Genomic DNA, 18,565 nt, shown 5'->3' with positions numbered 1-18,565 from the left:
GACTTCCTGTGCCCCAGGTGACCCTCTTAGCATCTTGATGGTCAACCCCTGCCAGTCAGTGTCTGTCCCTCTCCTTAGCACCCCCTCCCAGTCCTGGCAATCTGTTATCCCACCACTCTGGGGACCTCATGCATGAGGGACAGCGGAGAAAAGGAAAGAAGCCATCTCCAGAGCGCAGAGCCCAGTGAAATCTGGCCCCGAAAGCAGTGTGTCTGGGCAGAAGACAATGGACAGCTAACTCCATGAAACTGTGACTTTCATGGAGTGACCTTGAGAACTAGACACTAAATATGAACTCGGGGTGTTAGTGCTTGTATTTTACAGGGGAGGAAACTGAGTGGCCCAAGGTCACAAAGCGAGTAAGCACGAGTTGGGATCCGAACCCATCATTGTTGGATTCCTAGGTCATGTTCTCCCTGCAGAACTGCCTCCTGCTAAAAGGGCAGCTGGTTTCTGGTCCTCACTTCCTTCCCTGTACCTTTCAGTCACCCAGAGCCCGCAGAGGGATCCACCACCCCCAGGCCTCCATCCGTCAATATCCCTCCTAAAAGGAGAGGAAGGTCAGAGCTGCGCCCTCAGCCCGAGGAGGAGGATGAGGTCAGAGCATTACCCAGCTGGAAGAGATCTAAATAATTCATGGGGATGTGTGAAGCGGGGGCTGCAGCTTCCGGGAGGGCCCAGAAGGCACACAGCAGACAGGAAACAAAATCGGGTCACTTGCACCTGAGCCTGATCTCTGCAAAACCCGTGGGGCTGGAGAAAGTGCCTCGTTTGGTGACACAGGGTTGGAGGGCATGGCGCCGGGCAAGTCACTTCACCTGTTTCTTGCTGCTCTCATTTCTAGCTCTTACGTGAGGTGTGAACACCAGTGTAAAGGGGACTACTGGGTGTGACCCTTGGCAGGTCCTCAGGGGAGGTAGTGATCATCCCCCTGGCCCCCGTCTGCCTTCCCACGAGCTCAGTATGGCACTCAGTGGAGCCCCTCCAGCACACCAGGCAGCGGCAGAACTAGGATAGGGGCTGCCCCCCCCTTACCCCGTCCTCCATTCCCAGACCTTGGGGGAGGGGTGCAGGGGGAGGGGTGCAGGCACAAATCTTGGCTATTTTTGGAGGCTTGGTTTCCTCCCTTAGAATAAATCCCCAACCCAGAAAAAGTTGGAATCAGTCTTTGTTGGTCTAGAAGGGAGAGACTAGGTTAAAAATATGTATCAAATCCCAGAAACATTCTCCGTGAACACATGGGGATTCTGTGATAGGAATTCCTCAGAAACAAGAGGATAATGTTCTTTAATTCTGAGCAGTTACGGTCCAAATTGCTCTACTTTGAGCTGAATGGCTTGACTGAAATTTACTGAGGTGCTGTTCTAACCTCTTTTTGTTTTCTTCTTCCATCCCAGGCTCATTTGTGATATGGCTGGACCACCTGGGGAAAGGCAACTCTCCCCTGAAAACACACCTGTCTTCTCCACTTGGCCATGGTCTAGAGGGAGCAGGGCCACTGGGTGTCCCTGAGCCAGGGTGGCCTGCGGCTTTCAGGAGCTCATCCTCCCCAAGCCAACACCCAGGTCCCCGGTGTACTCAATGAACAAACCCCCATTCACTGCAGGCTGCTCTTCGAGGCCGTCTGGTGGGGCCCAGACTCCCGTGAGACGATCACTTCAAAAAGCAAGACAGTGCCTTTATTCACTGGAAGAGATCTTGGGGCCACTACCCCAGATCAAGAAAAGTCTGAGGTGCCCAAGAGCTCCCTCTTCCTCTCCAATAGAGGGAAGTAATACTCTGTTCCAGGAGCTGAGCAACCCAGGGCATGACCGGTCAATGGTAGTGGTGGAGGGGGTGTGGGTTGGGGGGGGGAGGGGGGAGTTGTCACAGGCAGCTATACAGCCCTACTCTCTCTGCAGGGCCTGTTAGCCCAATTTTTACTCTGGAAAAATATCCCAGTAACAAAGGCACAGACTGCTGGGGGCCCGAGGATGGCACTGGAGAGCTGCGGGCTGACCACAGAGCGAGGCTGGGCCCTGCTCTTGTTCTCTCCCCCAACCCTGGGCACCCAGAGAAGTCTCCGCACTGAGCACAGAGCTCCAGGGGCCATGCCTGGGGAGGCCCCCTTGGACCAGCCGGCTCTGCCTGGTACCCGAGCGCAGGACAAAACCAGGAGACGATGCTACAGAGACCTCGTTCCCTTGAGTCTGGAGCTGCGCACATCTCCGTCCTTGCTGCCACCATCACCAGGTCCTGAAAGATGCCCCCTACTTCCCTGGGTGGCCGTCAGGACCCTCTGGAGCATGTCGTGGGAGAGGAAGAGTACCAGCACGTTTGGGGTGCCCAAGGGGAGGCTGAAATCTGTGTGTCTGCCCAGCAGGACATGGCACGAGTCCCAGTCCTGTGAGCAGCTGAGACCCCGGCCTGTATGATCCAGATTCTCAGCTGGCCCTTGAGGATGCAGCCCAGCCCCCACCTGATGTCTCAGTGGGCCCCAGCGCACTGCAGGTGGGGAAGGCACGGGGCCATGGTGCAGGAGGGCACGTGAGGGAAGAAGCACCAAAGGGGCTCGGATCCACCACCTACAGGCCACGAAGAGGAGCGGTGTCTGCCCAGGCCTCGGGCTGAGCTCCGGCCCTGCTCCGGGGCCTTCCTCGGTCCAGGTGGTGGCAGGAAGCCCTGATGAGAAAGTCCACTTCCGCCAGGGCTTGGCTCCGAACACCCAGGCACAGGCGGGACAAGCTGACGCTGGACAGCAAGACGGCCAGGAAGGCCCGTGGCGTGAAGACAGGGCATCTGAGGATGGCCATCTGGAGAACCACAGCATGGGGACACGCGGGCTGTGACTGGGGGAAGGGCGTTGAGAGGGGACGGAGACGGGCTGGGCAGTCCTGTAGATCCTTGTGGCCTCAGTCACGTGGGGGATCAGGAGAGGCGGGCTGGGCAGCAAAGGGACTGGCCCCGGGGACCCCGCCACACACCTCGGGGCTTCAAAGGCCCCCACTCAGTCCTCTGCTTCCTGTTGGTGGCCTCTGGTCCCTCCCAGTTCCAGTGACAAGGGAAAGGTGCTGGGCCCTGCCCAACCCGGACAGAGGTACGAGGACATCAGGACGACGTGTGGTTCAGGGAAGAGGGCTTCTACCATCTCGTTTTATTTTGCGGGGACTGAGCCTAAAGTAACCAGAAAGAGCAAGAGTCAGAGGGGACCCTACCGCCGGGGGGGCCCAAGTTTCGGCTTCTACTAAAAACAGTGTCTGAGTCCCAGCGGGGCCGGTGCGATCTGACATAGAAGGGAAACTCTGGGAGAAATTTGTTTTTCTTCCGGCAACCTTTCTCTCCCTTCCAACAGAGACATTTTTTTTTCCCTACGACCGGTGTCAGAAAATAGCTTCTGACTCGTTGGGGACAAACATTCCCAAGCTCAGGAGGGGCGGGCTTGGCAGCCCCTTTTGCAAAGCCCGGAGCCGGTGTCCAAGGATCAGAGCGCGGCTGCTCATCCAAGCCCAGGCCACTGGCTTGGTCCCAGAGTGGGCCTTGGAAGACAGAGCTCCAGAAAACCCGACCGGTGTTGGCCACCTCTAGAGGCTGTGTGGCCTCAGTGGGTCAGTTTGCATACCTGTGACAGGGGCCAGGAGAGGGACACCCCCGCCTTGCCTGTAAGGCCACGTCCAACCCTAAAATGGCACGATTCTGGGATTCTGACTCTGGAGAGAGGATAGAAGGCTGTCCTGTCCACCCTTCTTGGCAGCCAGGAGGTTTAAAATGAGCTGATGTGGAAAGGCTTTGTTTATCATAAAGGACTCGGCCAGAGGACATGTTAATAACTGCCCAGGAATGAAACCAGCCGGAACCGGCTGACCCTTTCCACCTTTGGAAACCCACTTTGTAAACAAGCACTGGGGCTTTCTGAGCCATCCGCTCCCACCGTGCTCAGCACAGCACGATCTAAAGGCACAGGCCGGCCGCTCTCCACCGCATACCCTGGAGCACATGAATGGCCATCCCCGTCTAAGAGGGTCTGAAGCTGGTCTGCCTTCCCTTACATATACCCTCTGCAGAGCTGCCGGGTGGTGGTGGTGGGTCCGCCCTCCCGGCTCTGGCCCCGTGTACGGCTGGGAGAGGGGGTCCCCGAGAAAAGCTGCCTGATCTCAGCTAAGCCCAGATGCTAGACTAGACCCTGGACAGGCCCTGGGCCCGGAGTCCATTCTGACCGCATGCGACGCCACACGACACAACACACAGGCTCAGCTGAAAACTCCTTCCCTGCGGGCAGGTGTCAGCTCCTTAACCGCACGGAAGGAAAAAGCAGCAGCGGCGTTCACGTGAGCTGGATTCAGAGGGAGGCAGGGGCTCACCAGGGACAGAGAGCCCGGGGTCAAAAACGACATTCCCAGAGGAAGGGCTCGTAAAGCAAAAACGTGTTTATTAGCCCCCCTTGCCCCTCACAGAGGAGCAAGACCTGGGAAAGACCCAGGACAGACGCGCCTGAGAAAGCTCTCGAGGTTGCAGGAATCTCTCCGAAGACTCCAGAAAATGTTGGCACTGGCCGGCCACCACCCCAAGAACACTATCTGGCTGGAGCACGAAGCCAGGGCTGGCTCCTCAGCCTCACAAACGCTGAGGAGTGGGGGACAGGGGGCCGGGGACACCCACCCAGACGCTGGCGGACAGGGACGGCCTTCCCAGCTCTGAGGCACAGAGGGGGCAGGGGCCGCAGGAGAGCTCTGGGCTCCTCCCCTGGGGCCCCGTCCCAGGGGCCCTCCCCAGATCTGCCGGCCTCCACCTGGCCGCCGACTCAGTCCCACACATAGGGGTTTCTAAAGACCTGGGAGTTCTTGCCGTCTCTCAGCGGGGTGGCTGCCTGGTGGCTCTGGGCGGCGTACATGTCCTCGGCCCTCAGGGTGGAGTTGGCACTGCCCGTCACCTGGCTGTTGGCGGTGGCTCGTGGGAGGATGACGTCGTAAGCTCCTTCGGACTGGAAGGAAGGACAGGAGGTCTCAGAGCCCGCTTCCGCCAGGGCGGACGCACACACGCTCTGCTTCCCGCAGGGCTGTGCTGGCCAGCTCCCCTCCTTCCCTGCGCCCCCCGCCACGGCCCCCCAGCAGGGCCCCAGCGGCGGCATGGGATGGGGGACTCCACCTCTGCAAATGGAGGGACTGGCCTCTGACCTGGAACCCCTGCCCTCACACTGCAGAGCGCCTGGCCTCTAGGCATGGGAAGAGGCCTCCGGTCACCTCTGATGGCCCCCGGGGCTTCGCTGTTTTCCGAAGGATCCATCCTCTTCTCGAGCCTCCTCCCTCCTGCTCCCAGTTCCTGGGGCATGTCCTGGGGCCCAGTGCAGAGTGAACCGCACTGAGTGGCCACTACCCGCCCAGGAACTGCTCCCCGGCTCCCTTCTCCCCGAACTCTTCCCCGAGCCCTCAAGTGGCAGTAGGTGACGCCCAGTGGCATCAGAGCGGCAGGTCTGCCTGGCCGAGGACAGCCGGCAGGTCCTGGGTGTGCCCCTGTTTCTTATTTTGAAGCCTGAACAGGCTAGTCTGATGTGGAGACTTAAGCCCCAAATTCTCTGCCTGGGAACCTGGCTAGAGCTACAGGGGTCCGGCTCCTGTGTGGGCGAGAGATGGCTGTCAGGGGGAGGGGAGGGCCCAGAGGCACCGGTCCCAACTCCTGCCCTGGAAGGAAGGCGAACTCCTAGCCCACCTGCTTTATCCCTAATCCCTGCTACTCCAGGGCCCCACGCTGCCTTTGGGGGAATCAGACCCGGGAGGTCCTCCCACTGGTTTGCAATCCCCGGCTGACAGGCCCCTGGAAGCTCCCAGAACATCTGGGCAGGTGGGCCTCAAACCTGGGTGTGCCTCAGAATCCCCTGGGCACTTGGTTGGGGCCCCCGTCACACCCAATCAGGCTCCACCCCGTGGTGGCCAGATCAGTGTTTAAGTGGGGGAGGGGAGCTCCCATCTGTCGTCTTCGCTCATCTCTCTGGGTACAACTCCCATCCCGGCAGACTCCAAGCTGTCACCATGATGCCACGAAGAGATGCTAACCATCAGCCGTCGCACCCCTGGCTCCACGCAATTTACATTTTCAGCAAGTTCCCAGGTGATGGTAATGCTGGGGTGGGGGGCCCTGGGGACCGCGTTGTGAGAATCACCGTGTCAGATAAAACATCCCTGTTTGCCCGGATCCCCAACCACCGGGGAAGCGGGACTCAGTGTGCCAGGGTGACTAAGGGGTGGCCAAGCTGGGACAGGGGCTGGAGGAAGGATCCTGGGGACCGGGGGCTGGGGGGCAGTGGTTCACAGCCTGAGCGGCTGGGACCAGCAGACTCCACTCCCGTCCTTCAGAGACTCCCTGCCTCAGCTCAGAGAAAGGGAAGGGGCTGGAGCCGGAGTTTCAGATATTCCTTGCACGCTGCACTGCCCTGGGGCTCACGGCACGGAGGGGGGTGAGAACACCACCGGCTGATCTCCCTGGCTTCCTGTTCCCAGCGTCTTGCCAAGGCAGGTCACTGACCTCTCCCCACAGTGACTGCCAGCCCAGGGGGAGGAACATATATGGAGTGAGTGAGACTCTAACCCACTGTCTTCCTGTTCCCACCCCCCACTGGCTAATGGAGCATCTGGTTTCCAGAACCCAGGGGAGGTATGAGGTCGAGGGCTGCCGCCGCCTGCTTGTGGGGGGAGGGGAGCCAAGGCCCTCTTGGGACAGCTGTGGCTGAGAAGTACTTACCCAGACCTGTTTTCTGGTCCCTGTGCCTTTGGGGGCACTAAGGACCGCCACCTCCTACCTGGCTGAGACCTTCCTTTGTCCCTCCCTAAGCTCCTTAGGGTAAGGCAGGCATCTCCCACCAGCTCAAGGAGGACCCGTTCCGCTCTCTCTGCAGCCCGGGGCCGGGCCGGGGTCCTTGTGTGATGCCCAGGGACACAGGGCAGGTCCCCCTGCAGTGCCACTGAAGGCAGTGTCTACATCAACTCCAGGAAAAGGGCATTAGGCGCCAAGGGGCTCTGCTCCCTGAAGCCGACGCACCAGAAGGAGAAGCCTGCCTTGTCCCCATCACCTCCCGCCCCAGCCTGCACTGGCCACATGGCCTCTGCACCCTCTCTACTGGCTGGCTCAGGCTGGGCTCCACTGGGGCCACAGAGACCCTGGGACCCCACTCACCGGGCCTTTGTGCATCAGGGCCATCTCAGTGGGCTGGTACACGCTGGTCAGCAGCTGCCCGTTGTACCCACTGTATGGTGACACCGGTCTCTTAGCTGCAAAGAAACACAGGAGTGGTTTACAGAGTGGACTCTCAGGCAGGGCTCCCCAGGGGGCATGGGGAGGGAAGAGGGGCTCACCTTCCCTGGGATAACGTCTGACCCAAGGGGGAAGCCTGGCCATGGGTGGCCCACCTGGTGGGGGGTGGGTAGCTGCAGGTGGGGGTGCCCCTCCAGAGACCAGCATGCCTTTGTCAGGAGTCAAGAAGAGCATGACACTGGGGCGCCTGCGTGGCTCAGTGGGTTAAGCCTCTGCCTTCGGCTCAGGTCATGATCTCAGGGTCCTGGGATCAAGTCCCGCATCAGGCTCTCTGCTCGGCAGGGAGCCTGCTTCCTCCTCTCTCTCTCTCTGCCTGCCTCTCTGCCTACTTGTGATCTCTCTCTGTCAAATAAACAAATAAATTCTTAAAAAAAAAAAAAAAAAAGAAAGAAAAGAAGAGCATGACGCTGCCTGCCTTCCGCTTGGGCTTTCCTGCACTGGGAGGACCCCCGCCCCCGCCCACCGGCTTTCGGCAAAGAAAATTGCTCCTGTCAGCAACCTTCATATCCCCATCCGCCCTGCGGGGCCAGAGGCCAAGAGGGGCACATGGGCCTTCGGCTGCCTTCCAAGGTGGCCAGGCTCCAGCTCTGGCCTCCACCAACGCAGGCCAGCTGCCAGAGGCTAGGGTACACGGAGCAGACACCCCACAGGCTGGGACTCCTCCTGTCATCCCAGGGCACAGCTGGCTGCTGACCCACCAGGACCCCACAACCCAGAGCCCCACCAAGAGGACCAAACGTACATGCATCCCGTCCTGTGGCACCCTGGCGAGTTTCCAAACTATTTTCAGCTCCAAGAATACCTCCCCGTGCCTTCGGGTATGTTGGTGTCCTGATCTGTTCTACCCTGCTGGGGTTCCCAGAGTGTCCGAGAAAAGCTGATGACCAACCCCTGGGGCCTGAGAGCACAGGACAGGAGGAAGGATGTCTGTCTCCTGCAGGCTGCTGGCCGGCAGCTCCAAGGGACCACAACTGTACAGGGCCGGCTTCCTAAGTGCCGGGCCCACTCGATTGATTTTTCCATTTAGAAAAAAAAAAAAGAGGAGGAAAAAAAAAAACCCTCACAGCCCCAGAAATGTTTGCCTTGAGAGGACAAAGGCTGAGTACTACGTGGGCCTCCTGGCCAGACCCAGGATGACAGCAGACATGGGAGCCCGAGCCCCGCCCCCACTCGACTGGTTCCACTCTGTATGCAGACCGGGGACTACCCCAGTGGGCAGATCACAGATCAAGTGCCGGACAGGACAAAGGTCACTCCTTCCCCCAAAACAGAAATAATGGGGATCTCAGTTTGTAGAGAAGAGGCAAGGAGTTCTGCTTCTGGAACTTTCCCTGTCTCTGACTCAGTCCCCTGGCAGAGACTCCAGAGCTGGTGATGGACAGCCAAGCAGTTGAAGTCTTAAGCCCCCAAAACATCCCGATCAGACCAGTCTGGGGTTGGGGTCAGGGGGCTGTCCTGGTCTTTCTGTCCGCCAGTTCCCAGTCATGTCGGACAAAGAGTACTGTGGGCAGCTGGCTAAGGAAGCATGCCACAGGACACATCGGGAAAGGCACAGCACGTGGCACACAGTAGGTGCTCAATAAATGCTAGTGGTCCTTACAGTTAACAAATGTCAGAGAAATACTCTTCCCTTTGGAAGCCAGGAGCTCAACCAGCGGCCAAGTGTCCCAGAGAATGATCCCCACCCCCGCTCCGCTCCCCCCACCCCTGCCCACCTGCTTCTCAAGCTGCTCCCAAGGCAGGGGCTTGGCACCGGCTGCAGAAGCTTCACCCATTCCTGCCTCTTCCAATTCCAGGACGCCCTCGGCCTGACCCCTCTGAGGCCATACATCTGGCCGGTGCCCTTAGTGCCGGGCTCCAACAGGAAAGCCCCATCCCATTCACAACGAGCCAGGACAGGAGCTTGGGGACAAGCCAGGGGAGAGTGGGTGCTGCTTGGACCTGTATGTGGCCCAGTGCTTCTGTTAAAAAGAACAAAATCGGGGCACCTGGCTGGCTCAGTTGGTTAAGCATCCAACGAACTCTTGAGTGGGGCTCAGGTCATGATCTCAGGGTCGTGAGATCGAGGCCTGTGTGGGGCTCTGTGCTTAGCAGGGAGTCTGCTTCTCTCTTTCTCCCCCCATCTCCCTCTGTCCGTCCCGGAGCTTGCACGCGTGCTGTGGCGCACTCTCTCCAAAATACACAAATAAATCTTAAAAAAAAAAACACAAAAAAACAAAATCTTCACGGAGACGACTTTTAAAGGAAGCTAAGACTATGAATATGTACGTAATGGAAAAACAAGTTCGTGCAGGGTGGTTGTGATCATAGTAAAAGGAGAGGAATACAGACCGCTAATAGCTAAAATGTCTACAATAATTTCCAAGTGCGAGGCACAAGCATTACCTCAGTCTTCACAAGAGCCCGATTGAACAGCAATCATTATCATCCCCATTTTACAGATGAGGAAACAGAGGCCCGTGTTGGTGAAATACCAGTCAGAGGTGGCACAGGACAGGAAAGAACGGGGTAAAACTGGGGAGACAGCCTGGGGAGGGGGTCATCGGTAGTGTTTGAAATTTTCCAGTGAAAATATATTCATGAACCACAGGAGTAGGAAAAAAAAAACCTTAAAAAATGGAATTTAGGGACTTTAAGGCAGGAAACTAGCGATAATTCGAGAACCTTCCATCTTGCTCGGGAGACCAGCCCCGACCGTCCCGCCGTCCAGGATGTGGAACGATCGATGGGGGACGCAGGGAAGGTATCCCTCTGCCTACCTGAGGCTGGCTCATCCATGGAGAACGCCTTGTTCTCCACAAACATGCTCTGGCCCTTCTGCTCTTTCAAGATGGTCTCGTAGCCCACGCCGCGGGTAGGGTACATGTCCCCCTGGTAGCTCTGCTCCGGGCTGGCCTTGGTCACCTGGGAGACCTCCGGGATGACGTAGAAGAGGACAAAGGCCCAGGCGTTGGCGGCGAGGGCGATGGCCAGCGTGGGGTCATCCCAGGTGGGGCTGTTGCGCTGCCTGTTGCCGTAGGTGTACATGACGATCCATACCACCCATATGGCCATGGACGTGGCCGTGGTGAGCAACACGAAGATGCCGTGCTTCCGCCAGCGCCGAAAGCGGCCGCACAGGGCCGGCCAGGCCCCGGTGAAGGCACACAGCAGGAGCAGCATGACATAGATGAGCGCCATGACGAAGTCCATGTTGGCAATGGCGCAGGGGGAGGCCGCGGCCCAGGCCGCAGTGCCATTGGCCTGAGGGCCACCCTCGCCGCCGCCCCGGACCAGCGTAATGATCAGCCACTCAGTGTTGATGATCACCTCCACGAGCGTCAGCAGCAGGGCCACCGCGAAGACCACCCAGCCCCGAGGCCCGTGGTTCTTCCGGGCCAGAAAGTTGAGGGCAAAGACATGGGCCACCAGGCAAGAGAAGCAGATGGCGAACAGGACTCCGAAGAGAAACCGACGTGAGGCACAGGTGGAGAAGTCGGGCTTCACCACGCAGGCGAAGACGAGGCAGAAGAGGCCCAGGGTCCCCAGCAGGAAGAACACCTGGGTCCCCAGGAGGCTCCGCTTCTTGGTGTCCTGCACAAACGGGAGGCTGGCCACGAGGATGATGGTGAGGACAAAAGTGGTGACGACTCCCGCCCCGGCCACCGCCTCCAAGATGATGCCCCAAGCTCCGGAACGGTCACACAGGTTGTAGTAGAGGGGGTTGAGGTCTGGGCTGCAGCCAGGTGGCACGTGGTTCTGGGCCTGGGCGCCTGCGGACAGGAAGAGAGGCAGCCCCAGGCACGTCAGCAAGGTTTTGGGGATGGCCATCCTGGCTCCCAGGCCAGGCGCCGGCTGGGTCCCTAGAGACAAGGAGAGAAAATGCAAAGTCAGTCCTCCAAGGCCAGACTCGGACGCACAAGTCACTTGCTTCCCCCTATCCTGAACCAGGGCACACAGTGGGCGCGGATCACAAGGCTGTCCCCCAGGCTTCAGAATCCTTCTCGACACAGCACTCCTGGGAAGCGTATCAGCTGACCAGAGAGGCAAAGAGATGAAAGCCACTTGTCATCTCTGTTCCTAGTCATGGGAAAGGCAGAACCTGTCCCTGAACTGTGAGGTTCCCCCCTCCCCTATCATAACCAGGATCCCAATACTCCCTGAGCTCCTGCGTTTGAGCTGAGGGTGACAGGGTTTGAGAGCAAGTCAAAACCAAGCCTATCACCCATTTTGCACTTTCTCTCTGCCCTGAGACTCCGCCTCTGTGATGCCCATGGCCATGGCCAACCCACCATGCGCTCATTCACACACCACGGACTTCCGAGCCCCCTGAAAGGCATGGCCTGCAGCCAGAGAAAATGGAGAGAGACAGTTCTCTCGGATTCCTCCCTACCACCTCCCTTTTCTGCCCTTCATTTGCCCACTTCCCACGTCAGCTCTCCTCTTCAGAACCCAGACTTCTCTGTCTAGCTTGGTTGCCGGAGTCAAGGATAAAATAATTTCTCAGCTAGGGAGTTAATGACTTCATGCAAAAATCCTCCTATGAGGCATTAACATTTTAAATCCAAGAATGGGGAAGGGTAATGCAAAGCCCAAAGGAACGTATTGTCACAGAAGACATTAAGGCATCGTAGCTAGAAGGCAAAAAAGAGATCTTTCATTCACACCAGGAAGGTACCCTGTTACTCTATGTACTACTCATTGGACCAGTCCCGACGTCAACAGCGGCTCTAGAGCGGCTGGTGAGCCGCAAACAAAACAGAACCCCTGCCCTCAACACCAGCTGGGCTAGCCTCTGTGGATTGGAGGTGACGAATGTGGCAGGTTGGGCGCCTGGGTAGCTCAGTTGTTAAGCATCTGCCTTCAGCTCAGGTCGTGATCCCAGGATCCTGGCACCGAGTCCCATATCGGGGTCCCCCCGCTCAACGGGAAGCCTCCTTCTCCCTCTCCCACTCCCCCTGCTTGTGTTCCCTCTCTGTCAAATAAATAAAAATCTTAAAAAAAAAAAAAAAAGAATGTGGCAGGTTAAGAGAAACTAAATATCTAATCAGTGAAAGATTTTAAATTTACTTGGAGAACAGAGAATCCGATGTTCTAGACAGCCAAGTTCAAAAATACTGCAAAATGCAGATATGCACATTAAATCACCCCTTTGTTTAAGTAAATAGTTAAAAAACCCTCTTCCTCTCTCTCCCTTCTTGGGTCCCCAGAACTCTCCAGAAAGATGGCAACCAAGCGGGACGCCTGGGTGGCTCAGTCGGTTAGGGGGCTGCCTCTGGCTTGGGTCAATGGTCATGGTCATCCCAACGTCCTGGGATCAAGTCCCACATCAGGCTCCTTGTTCCGCAGGGAGCCTGCTTCTCCTTCTGCCTGCCACTCTGCCTGCCTGTTCTCTCTCTGTCTGACAAATAAATAGATAAAATCTTTAAAAAAAAAGAAAAAAAAAAAAAAAGAGGGCAACCAAGCTTCCCAGGACAATAGTGACTACTAGTGGCTTGCAAGGGAATGGCATGATTCCCTCCTTCTTCCTTCCTTCCTTCTTTGCGGGTGGTCGTACAGTCTACCCCCTTAAGTTTTCACCATTCCTAGTTACCTAATTTCTAACAGGTGAACAAAAGTCTTAAATCTCAGTCAACAGAAACTCTCTGTCACTGATAAATGGAAGAGTACGTGCTCCTGGATAAGGGAAAATAAAGCTCAAAAATTAAATGAATCTACATAATAAAGATCGTCAATTTTCAAAGTCCTTTAACATATCCCACAGGCCCAAGGCACCCCTTGAAAACACTGTAGGTATCTCGACCTTCTCAGCTACCTCATTTTTTTCTTTTTCTTTAAGATTTCTATTTATTTGGCAGAGAGAGCAAGAGAGAGCGCAAGCAAAGGGAGCGGCAGGCAGAGGGAGAGGGAGAAGCAGGCCCCCCACGGGGCAGAGAGCAGATGTGGGGCTCGATCCCAGGACCCTGGGATCATGACCTGAGACGAAGGCAGGCGCTTAACTGACTGAGTCACCCAGACACATTCAGGTACTTCATTTTTCAGTTAGGCTGACTCCCCCCTGACCCCCATGCTACCTATCATTAACTCTTAATAAGCTAACATCTTTACTGTGTTTCCAAATAACTGCATGGTCAGAGCTCGGTTCTAACGCAAAAGCATGCTTCCCCGGCATCAAGATTTAAATCAGCTTTCGTAGGGGACTCTGTGTAATCGTAAATCAATAAAGCATAAACTGTGTTTACAAGTGCTGGAAAGAAAGAAGGGTCGATGATTGATGGATAAGGAGGAACAGTGAGCCACTCCAGGGAGAGAGGTGATTTGCAGATTCTGTGCTATGGGTTCCTAAGCATTCAACCCCATCTTGGGTGTTTGGGGCTCACAGCAAAGCAGCCAGAACTTGTGGTAGAGCTGGAGATGTGGCAGTGCGCCCTGAGAAAGGCCCCGACTTAGCCCCCAGGTATCTGCATATTTTCCAGTACTTTACCCCCTCCCAGCTCTGGGTGCCAGTTTAGAAACAGGCACCGATTCCCAATCAGAAAGTATCTACTGTGCATTTGTGGGGGGACAAAGGCCAGTCGTCCTCCAAGCTCTGGGAAACAAAGGTGAAAAAATGCAGTCCCTGACTGGATGGTTTTTTTTTTTTTTTTGGTTTTGTTTTTCCTCTATGACTTGATGGTTTTTAAAATCCAGTACGAGAGATAAGGTTGGTGTGTGAGAAAATGGTTAAGTACCACACAACAGAATTTGCCTCCGGGGGAGGGGAAGGCCCTCCAAGAACACCCAGATGGAAGCTCTTCCAACTAAGGGGTCAGAAAAGACAGAATGGAGAAGACCCTTCAACAGTGTTTTATTCGGTATTGTATCAAGTATGAACCAAGTATGTAAGGGGAGACACAGACTAGAAATGCTACAGGGAGGGAGTTTGGGGCATCGTTCTAAAGGCAATGGGGAACCACCGAAAGCTGTGTTTTACACAAACGTGGAATAACCAGGGTTGTGCTTTTAAGATCTCCATCTGGCCAAATGCACAGGCAATCGATTTGTTGAGGACACATTCACCCGTTTAAAGATCGAGGCCAAAGGTAAAGCCGTAATGGCCAGATCTGAGAGATCATTTCCCAAATAAAATCTAAGGACTGGCTGAAGGAGGGGAAAAGGATACCAAAGCCCATACTACAAGTTCAAATCTGGTTAACAGCCTTGTCATGATGAAGGGGGAAAAAAAAAAAAAAAGAAACGCCAACAAGCTAGGTCCCATTTAGCTCTGCAACCCTTCTGGTCACTTACTCTTCTCATCCATCTTGCTCTTAGAAGTACACGCCTTTACCCAGCATCCAGCAACCTCGAAGCTCTCTGCCCCAATGTGGGGAGAGGAAAGAGAACTCCTCCTGCCGCTCCTCCTCCCGCCGGGGGACCCTGCTTGCCCAGCGGCCCTGAAACTTACCAGCCCCAGATGAAACAAACCCTCCCCACCCCACACAATCCATTTCTCTATTCCCCAGAAAACCCAATGGCCAGTACGGAGACAAGAATACACCTACTCAAGCCTAGGGCAGTGATCCGTGGAGGCCAACATATTTGGAGAAGGAAGTTCAGAAGAGTTCTGCATGGGTCCTTTGACCTCCACAAATGCAGATTCAGTCAACCCATGCCACTTTTTACACGACTGCAGGGACTGCAGGGAGGAAGGGGGAAAGCTCTCCCTCCTGTGGGTCCCTAAAGCCTGCACTTCCTGGTTGTCTTCTGGGCCTGGATGGCTCTTCTACGCAAGGGCCTCCCCTACCAGGCTGGAAGGTGTGTGAGGGCAGTGCACAAGCCATGTGTATCTTAGCATCCCTGCGAACATCCAGAGCTGCACCTTGAACAGAGTAGGCATTTAAAAAGCATTCACAGAACAGACTCAGTGCCCGCTTCTCCCCTGCCTTCCTCAGGCTGGAGTCACATCTTCTCTTTCAAGGTTCTCAGTGGGACCAAGGAGGGGAGTGGGTGAGGGACCTCCTCCTGCCCCACGAATCTCTCCCTCTCCACCGTGGCAGCACAGCCCAGTCTTGGATTATTTCCTGGACAAAGGGGCCCTTTTGCTTCACCTCCCTGGAATCAGTCATACAAATATTTTTAATCACCTCTGAAATCGGCCTCTCCCCAGCTCAGCCACTCAGCCCCCAGCTCTGGTCTGAGTCAGCCCAATCCAGTTCCTGAATCCCCTTCCTCCCAGTTTCTCTCTCCAAGGGGAGCAGAGAGGCCTCAGCAGGGGGGTGGGTTCAGAGGCACAGCTGGCCCTGACTGGCTCGATCAGAGGCACTCAGACCCACTCACCTTTCCAGAACCCCCACTTCAACCCTGCCATTCACACCAGAACCTGAGAACCTCTAGGGCATAGGAGACCATCCTGAAGAAGGTACTAAGGGCTTCACAGTGCCACCCTGTTCTGGATCTCCCAGGCTCAAGGACAGAGTAAGACATAGATATGCAGCCTGTGGTTACATTCAAGGGTGCCATGACCCCCAACAGCCCCCTCTCAGAGGCACCTAGGCTCACCCAGGGACACCACGGAGCATCCCCCTTCCTCATCTGCCAGCACTCAGCAGCCTATCAGGACAGATGGATGGACCCAGCAACAGCCCTCCCATCTACTTCCCTTCTCCCCCATCCCACCTCCCCTCCCTGGAGTTCTGTACTTGCGCCTATCATCTTACTCCTGTCCAGGGGGCTCTGGAGACTAAACCCACGGATAAGAGAGATCAGAGATGCCCTGCTAGGAGGTACTGAGGTACCCAGGTTGGGGAGGGAGAGGCTTCTGAAAACCTCAGCCTAGACCTCCACATTAAGTGGACCTTAGGGCCAAAATTTCCTGAGCATTCTGAAAGGTGGAAGTCTTCAATCCAAGGGTCTGCTGTGGAATTCCTCTCCGGAATGCGCCCCGCACCGCCCCCCCCACACACACACATAGGAAGGCAAGGTGGGGACCTCCAAGAGCCCAGAACCCTATTTTGACACATTCTGATCCCTGAGCTGTAGGACCAAGATCGTGCAGCTCTGAAATGATCAGCTTTCTGGGGTGTAGAACTGCGGGCTTGAGGATGGAGAGGCCCTACCCAACCCCTGCGGCTGCAAGCCCCCCCCCCAAGAAAACCCCTAGCAGGTAGGAGAGGGGAGGGGAGCAGGGATCTAGGAGCCAAGCTGCCAGAAGTAGGGGCTCCTTAATGGTCTGATTCCAAACTTTCTACAGGATTCTGAGAATTTCCCTCCTCATTCCTGCGGTCTGCACCGGCGCTCCCCCCGCCTGGGGAGCAGGGACCCATCCTGTCTCCCGCATTCCCTTAGGCCACAGAAACCTGCTCTCCCCATCCCCGGGCACCGGAGAGGAGGCCGCCCCACCAGTCAGTGCTGACCGTGGACTCACGCAAAGGGCCGCGGGAGTGGAGGGGGCAGCGACTGTGGAGTTCGGGACAGCGCCGGGCTTCCCCCACCCCTGGTCCCCAGCCTGCGCCGGTTTGGAAAGTTTCTGCGACCGAGCGGAGTTGGCGCAGCGTCCCCCGCGCCCCGGTCCTCCACCCTCGGGCTTCTGCCCTCGCCCACGGCCCGCCGGGCCGACCGGGCTCTTCCGGGCAGCGGAGCGGAGGGCGGAGCGGGAAGGCAGCAGCCCTTACCTGGGACGCGCCGCCCGCCGCACTCCGCGCGGCGTTTGGGGCCACCTCCAGCCCCAAGCGGAGCGCGAGTGGGGTGAGAGGGGCTCGGCGGAGGGCGCGGAGCCAGACACAGCCCCGGCCTGGGGTGGCGGGGCCCGGGCGGGGGCTCGGGGCGCAGGGCCTGCCTCTCCCGGGAACCGGGGCTGGGTCGGCCGCGCTCGGTCCCTCCTTCTGGCGCTGGCCTCTCCCCGCACTCCGCTCCTTTCTCTGGGCGAGGGTGGGCCGGCGCCTGCATCACCGTGACATCACCTCCATTCAGGCGCTTATCGCGCGGCCGCGGCGCTCCAGGTATGTGCAATCCGTTTGCACAGCAACAAAGCCCGCCGGGCCCTCCCCCCGCCGACTCACCTCCAGGCTCCGGCGAGGCGCACTTTCCGGCCGGGGAGGGAGCTCGGAGTTACTGGCGGAGCTGGCCCGAGTGTTGTTGCTGTTTACTGCCACGCCCCCGCACGCGGGCGCGCGCACTCACGCGCACTCACGCGCACTCACTTTCAGGATTCGGCTTTCCCTCCGGAAAGCGGTTTGGGGTGCAGCCCAGCACACCTCTCCCGCGGGCTCTCTCGCCCCGCATGTCCCAGCGCACACACACGAACTCGCGCGGCGGCCACCTGGGTGCGTCTCACCGAGCCTTCGTCACCTTCGTCCTGGCCCTTCCGTGAGAGACACACGCCGGGCACAGTTCGCTGCTCTGGGCTAGAGCGAGGCGCACACTCGGACACAGAGTCCGTCTTTGTCACGTCTTCTGTGCCCCCTCCCCGAGCTTGCACACGTGGACACACCACCCACCGACTGTCCGCCTCTAATACACGCGGCCTTTCCCTGGCACCTGGGTCACCAAACGTGCATGGGGGTGCGGAGGGCGCACCGCGAGCGTCCCTACCGCCGTGGGCGGGGCGGGGATCCACTCGGAACCGTGAACAAACGTCACCCCGGGCCTGACTCCCCTGCGCCTGGATTTCCTGCGACCGCCCCAGACACGGTCCAACTCTGAGCAAGCGCTCCCCTCCCCGCGTCCCCGTTCCCTGTTCCGACTTGTCCTAATTAGCCTTCACGGTCATGTTCCCCGAGGTACAGTGTTTAACCCGGCCCCCGCGGTCCCTGCGCTCAGGGACGCATCCGCCCTGACTCCGAGTCCAGCTCTCTAGCCGCCCGCGGACTTTTCCACGAGTTCGAGTACCCTCCGCCCCACCCCCACCCTCTGCCCCGGGGTGGACCAGCCGGTTACCACCCTTTCCCCTCCAGCCCCAGGAATCAGCAGAAAGGGAACCGCAAAACTGGGGAAGCGAATCCAGTCTGGGACGTCCCCGGCCCAGTAAACAAGAGGAGATTTTTCCGGCCGCCTTCCCCTGGGGCTGGCGGGCTCTGCGGGAGGTGGGCAGCGCAGTCCGGGGGCGCCCAGCGGGGCCTAGTTAGCAAGCACTGGAGGCCCGGAGGGGCCGCGGCGCACTGGGAAGGGAGAGGTTGTTGGGTCTGGCCGGGGCCCAGGGGACGGGGAGGGAGGGCAGGGCTCCGGGTCTCCGGGGTGCTGGTTCTCGTGACGCCGAGTTGCCTGGGGGATCGCCAGCAGCGCGCGGTCGGAGCCAGCCGGTGGCGGGGCGGGCGACGGGGCGTGTTTG

General features: G+C 57.8%; 1 protein-coding gene across 4 annotated transcripts; it reads right to left on the bottom strand.

Moving 5' to 3' along the window:
• Positions 1-1,254: 1,254 nt before the first annotated feature.
• GPRC5C (G protein-coupled receptor class C group 5 member C) lies at positions 1,255-18,103 on the bottom strand. Of its 4 annotated transcripts, none has more exons than XM_080826011.1 (5): positions 17,298-17,412; positions 10,041-11,123; positions 7,144-7,238; positions 4,808-4,957; positions 1,255-3,153 (listed from the first exon to the last, which is right to left on the bottom strand). In XM_080826011.1, the coding sequence occupies exons 2-5, from the start codon at positions 11,089-11,091 to the stop codon at positions 3,121-3,123; spliced, it is 1,329 nt and encodes a 442-aa protein (XP_080682137.1). In that variant the 5' UTR covers positions 11,092-11,123; positions 17,298-17,412; the 3' UTR covers positions 1,255-3,120. The 4 variants fall into 4 exon arrangements, with proteins under 4 accessions (XP_080682137.1, XP_080682135.1, XP_080682138.1 ...); XM_080826009.1 differs by lacking the exon at positions 17,298-17,412 and adding an exon at positions 16,911-17,223; XM_080826012.1 differs by lacking the exon at positions 1,255-3,153 and having other exon boundaries at positions 4,386-4,957; positions 17,298-18,103.
• Positions 18,104-18,565: the final 462 nt, after the last annotated feature.

This window comes from Martes martes, assembly GCF_963455335.1.
Source record: "Martes martes genome assembly, chromosome: 16".
Lineage (NCBI taxonomy): Eukaryota > Metazoa > Chordata > Mammalia > Carnivora > Mustelidae > Martes > Martes martes.
This window is presented reverse-complemented; position numbering and strand designations above follow the sequence as displayed.

What these genes read in the sequence shown, in the direction of transcription:
- GPRC5C (XM_080826009.1), bottom strand. Translation starts at nt 17,184, where the DNA reads ATGCAGGCGCCGGCCCACCCTCGCCCAGAGAAAGGAGCGGAGTGCGGG. An exon ending in CATGGATGAGCCAGCCTCAG is followed by an intron (nt 7,239 to 10,040) that starts GTAGGCAGAGGG and finishes GTTTCTTTGCAG; the next exon opens with CTAAGAGACCGGTGTCACCA. An exon ending in GAGACGGCAAGAACTCCCAG is followed by an intron (nt 3,154 to 4,807) that starts GTCTTTAGAAAC and finishes TGGTTACTTTAG; the next exon opens with GCTCAGTCCCCGCAAAATAA.